The following is a 5,071-nucleotide window of genomic DNA, read 5'->3' on the forward strand; positions in this document are numbered from 1 at the left end:
TACTTCATTATGTAACATTACGTAGCTAAAGAAATAACTGAGATATAACATATAACATGCAAAACTTATCTTCTTTTAGTGCCCATTACCATTTTATTGAAAGTAATCGCGACGTTCACATACTACAGCAGAGGGTATGCCTACAAGCGGGCGAAGCGAACGCTATACTTTAGTACCTACAGTATATAATACATCTCGACATTGAGAGATCTTCCTGCAATTTCCTTGGCATAAGGCCAGCAAAAAACGTCAGTCAAATCGTGACAAGTACCGTATAGTACCGTATGCAGTATAAATTCAAAAACATTTAGGAAGAGAAAATGGTTGCAGGTAGTTTCATAAAGCAATCTCCCGGAGTTTGTTAGCTTTCTCGCCACCACCAGCACATTTTCAGAGATATTCTGTTACATTAATTTTAATATATTACGTCAGAAAATTTAAAATGGAGTACACACACATACTTGTTATTTTTGTTGTCATTGTCAAAACGATTGCAAGTCCAGTGGGCCAAGATGCATCGACGTCCTCCGGGTGCCCAGCTGTTAATCAAACATGTAACACCATGATTAAGGAGTTGGAATCTGTTCGTATAATGTTAGATGCAAATGAGAAAAAATGTGATTGTGGTGTATTGAGCGACGCTCAGAAAGCTATAGCGGCGCAGGATCAACTACTACGCAGCAATGGTAAGACCAGCAGATAGGCAGCAAAAGCTTTTGTTTTCTTATTTTTATTCTTTGAGAGTAAAACGAAAGTTCCTTGTTTCCGAAAAGTTTGGTAACAGGTTATCCAATTTTACCAAGACTATTCGTCAACGATTTTAAGTTCATTCTTACAATTTTTTCTGTGCTAACGATAGCCACCGTCTCGTCTCAAGTTGTCTGCAGGGAGCATACACCTACATTAGCCCATGGAGTTGGAGTAAACTTTAAGATATCTATAGATTCTCATAAATGGGGCTCTCATGCTCTGTAAAATATCCCGGTGAAATGATTGGCCTCTTCCAGGCGTGTGGGGGAGGGGGGCTTTGGGTTTTTTGACTGGGACCTGAGCATCCTAGACCATCGCTGATGACATTGCTGCACTTAGCTGTACGGCAGTACACGTAGCCTCAATGCATATAAAATGTAATATGAAAAACTTATGGACTTTAACAGACGTCCTACCCCCGTATTGTTTATCAATTTTAGTAACGGACAGAGAAATTGCAATTTGACTCCCATAATAATAATAATCTTTTATAAATGTATTTTGATTGTGCAGTGGTGGTTCCAGAAAACGCCAACACGGACCGTGTTGGCGTTTTCCTGGAACCAGCAAGCCCTGGGAAAGGCTAGGACCCTCAATCAGTACCCGCCCGGAGCTCAGTTGGTTCAGAGATGTTATGGTTTAGGATGATAAAAATTGTGGCTTTGGACTCCAACATTTTAGAAATTTTATTATCACAAATTCACAATAACTTAAATCGGCATTGACTCCCCCACTGAATTGCAACACAATTCGCTTATTGTAATTTTATTTTAAGACATCATAATTATAACAGGAACAAGGCTTTACGCTTACTTGCTTTTACACAGATTAATGAGGTAATTGCAATATTAATATTATTCGAAGTTTTTAATAATTTAATTTTACCTTCTTATTTATCATTTTTTGCATCTAAAGAAAAGAATCGGTTATGAGTTTATTATTTATTTCTGATTTATACAAAGCACTTCTCCAGAAAACTGCTCAAGGCGCTTTCTTTCCTGGTCATTGGATACAGATTCAATAATTTTGTAAAAATCAGATGCGATATAAACCATATGGAAACATTTCAAAAGTATTTTCACATTGTATATATGGAAAACAATGCAATCGCTTTTATCCACTATTTAGGATGCATTCACATGGCTGCATAGAATTAAGGTGAAACGTTTAACTGTCAGGTGGCAACGGACCGGACGCCGATATTTCCTCTCGTGGCATATGGTATAAGGTACCATATCAATACAACACTGAGTTTGTGAACTTATCATTTTCATTGGTTATCGTTGTTTCTTTTCCTGGAGTCTGTTGTTCGTGACCTGAAGTTTGAGTAAATTCTGTTCAAAGAGAAAAATTGAATAATGCACTCTTTGCTTCATTTTCATGTTGTACATACTTTTCCTGCCATCAAATGGATAAACTACTATTCGTGAACTCTTATGCCAACTGACTCGGTTACACTCACTGTATATATTACTTCTTTTTGGAAAGCAGTTACACATAAAAAGATTTCATAAAAAGTTTGCATACTAAAAAAAATCGGGTTTCCCAGATGCCTTAATTTGCTAAGGCATATATTTTTATTAAGAGTGAATAATATTATATAATTTTAAAGACTAGCTGAGTTTAATTTTAAACCGTTACAAAGAATTCTTTATGTAACAGCTGTCTCTTATACACATCTAGATGTGTATAAGAGACAGTGCAAGTCCCTCCCTGTCCCCCCTCTAATTTGCCTTCCTGGAGCTGCCACTGATAACATGTATTATAACGATATTACGATTCACTCATCATCTGCATGTGGAACAGCGCCATCAAGATACTACGATTGTTAAACACGAGGTCGCATTAAACATTTTTTAACAATTTTTCCTGGAAAAAGTGAAGGAAAAGTTTGTTCTTTTTCATACAAGATGCAAAAATTGTGGAGCACATTATTTAATAGCAAAACTAAATACTGCATTGATATCCAGTTAGGGAATATGTTTATAATCTATCTATTATATTAATTAATAATAATAATTATCTATTATTATAATCTATATTAAAAGTAAAAGTGTCCATATTTTGTGCAAATCCTTAATAATTTGATCAAATTACAATTTTAGTATTAAACATTGTTGACATTAAACATGGTAGATGTGCCCTCATTCTTTGTCTGAATGTCACAAATATCATATAAATTTTTAATTAATTAGCGAATTATTTATTTTTGTAGTTGAATTCATAACTTAATTAAATTAACTTATTGTTGATTTATTCTATTTTTTATGTGTTTGTGGTGTGTTTGTGATGTAGTTTTAATGTTTTTCTCCCCTTCAATTTTGATTTTACTTATTCTGTAATGTTAATGAGAGATTGCAATAAAGTTCTTCGTATATTACGTACCGTAATGTCTATCCTGCCTGTTTGTGTCTTATGATGAATCTGGATTTTATTTTTTTTTCTCATTCACTTTTCATATTATTTATCCACACTACTTATTTAAACTTCTAACTCTGTATGAAATGTGTAAGAAATTTGATTGCAAGATAGGTGATGCAGGCGTGACCAGGGGTGGCGCCAGCGGTGGGCTGAACTACTTTAAAAAACATTTTAATCGACGTTCGACCACGCCCACTTTGCTCTCGTCTGGGAAATCTGCCCCTCGTCGGGGCATCGGGTGCCCATCGGGGACCTCGGACCTCCCGTCGGGCAAATCTTCGCACCACCCCTGGGCGTGACAAGACGCCTAAGAATTTGTTTATCGTCCAAGGCTAGATTCTGGTTAACTGCACATGTTATAACATAAATGTGGGCACTTTTCGGGAATATAGGCTTAAATATCTTCTTCCTCATAATTGTTGTTATTAGGCCTATTCGCCTCTTCTTTTTCTTCTTCCGGATTTACCAATAACTTCAAATTGAATGCTTCCTTTTACCAAGTCATCGTTTTGTTTTGTTTTGCTACAGTATTAAATGTTATGCTTATACTTTTTTACAGATTGCCCTGAATTTCCAGCACCTGTCGATTGTGCGGAGATGAAACAACGTAATCCAAAAGCAATCAGCGGACCATATTACATCAAACCCAGAGGTTACCACAGAAAATTCCGAGTTTATTGCGATATGTTTACAGATGGAGGAGGGTGGACTGTCTTTCAACGCCGTATGGATGGTTCAGTCGTCTTCAACAGAACTTGGAATTACTACAAAGAAGGTTTTGGGAGTGTGATGGGCGAGCACTGGCTGGGAAACGACTACCTATATTACCTGACGAGACAGACTGATTACACGCTGCGTATTGATATGGAGGACTGGCACGATGTTAAGACCTACGCAAAGTACTCAGAATTTTACATCAAAGGAGAAAGCGACAACTATCGGGTAAATTATGGCATCTATCTCAGTGGAACGGCAACAGACCGATTTGCGTATCATAAAAAACAGCAATTTACAACTTTTGACCGAGACAACGACCGCTATTCCTATGGAAACTGTGCAGCAAGGCACAGTGGTGGATGGTGGTTTAATTCATGCGATGAATGCAACCTTAACGGTAAATACTATCATTCCAATACGTATACCGGTTCCTTTGACAATGGTATCGAATGGGAAAACGGAAGCACTGATTTTACTCCCGGTCGTATTTTCTATTCGCTGAAAGTTGCAGAAATGAAAGTGCGACCGACCTTCTACTAAAATGTACTGCATCTATTTCAAAAAATAAAAAGAAAAACTGTTTATGAATCAAATATTGTTGAATATTCAATTATGGAAACATGAATATTAATTTTATGCACGGGACTCGATATAAATGTATGGTAGATTTTACAATACAATTTTATTTTTTATATTTTTCAATTTATAAAAGTATTAACTCGACCTATTAATTGTTAAAGCATAGTTTTTAATTAAAAGAATATTATTTTCATTAATAATTTTAATTATTTATTTATTTACCTGTCGTCCGTTCCTGTATGCAATTTACAACCCTTATTATTTATCCATTGCATTAACGCGTAGTAAGATATTTACATTGGCGTCGGTAAACAGTTATTATTAACACTTAAAACTATTCGTAGCCCTTTATCCGTACATATGGTGGTGACGTAGTTAGTATAGTAATGGTTTTGACGAGGTAATTAGTTACGGTTACGGTTGTGCCGGTATGGATTTTTGACGGTTATTTGTATGGCGACGGTTATGACGGCACCGTAATTAATATGGTGCCGTTTGTGACGGTAATTGTTATGGTGACGGTTGTGGCAGTAATTTTGTAACGGTAAATAGTATCTGAGACAACTATACACGTGTATAAGCGGGCCAGCTCTCCCGCTCTCCC

At 36.2% G+C, this 5,071-nt stretch overlaps 1 protein-coding gene across 1 annotated transcript; it reads left to right on the forward strand.

The window, feature by feature from the left end:
* The first annotated feature begins 277 nt into the window (after positions 1-277).
* On the forward strand, positions 278-4,664 carry LOC117124762 (angiopoietin-related protein 2-like). The gene is made up of 2 exons (XM_033271084.1): positions 278-686; positions 3,731-4,664. The coding sequence occupies exons 1-2, from the start codon at positions 443-445 to the stop codon at positions 4,426-4,428; spliced, it is 942 nt and encodes a 313-aa protein (XP_033126975.1). The 5' UTR covers positions 278-442; the 3' UTR covers positions 4,429-4,664.
* Positions 4,665-5,071: the final 407 nt, after the last annotated feature.

Source organism: Anneissia japonica, unplaced genomic scaffold (assembly GCF_011630105.1).
Source record: "Anneissia japonica isolate Jap-2015-1 unplaced genomic scaffold, ASM1163010v1 scaffold1764_len714935_cov166, whole genome shotgun sequence".
Taxonomy (NCBI): Eukaryota; Metazoa; Echinodermata; class Crinoidea; order Comatulida; family Comatulidae; genus Anneissia; species Anneissia japonica.

Coding starts and splice junctions, on each gene's coding strand:
- LOC117124762 (XM_033271084.1), top strand. CDS start 443: ATGGAGTACACACACATACTTGTTATTTTTGTTGTCATTGTCAAAACG. Junction 687..3,730: donor TCAACTACTACGCAGCAATG/GTAAGACCAGCA, acceptor ACTTTTTTACAG/ATTGCCCTGAATTTCCAGCA.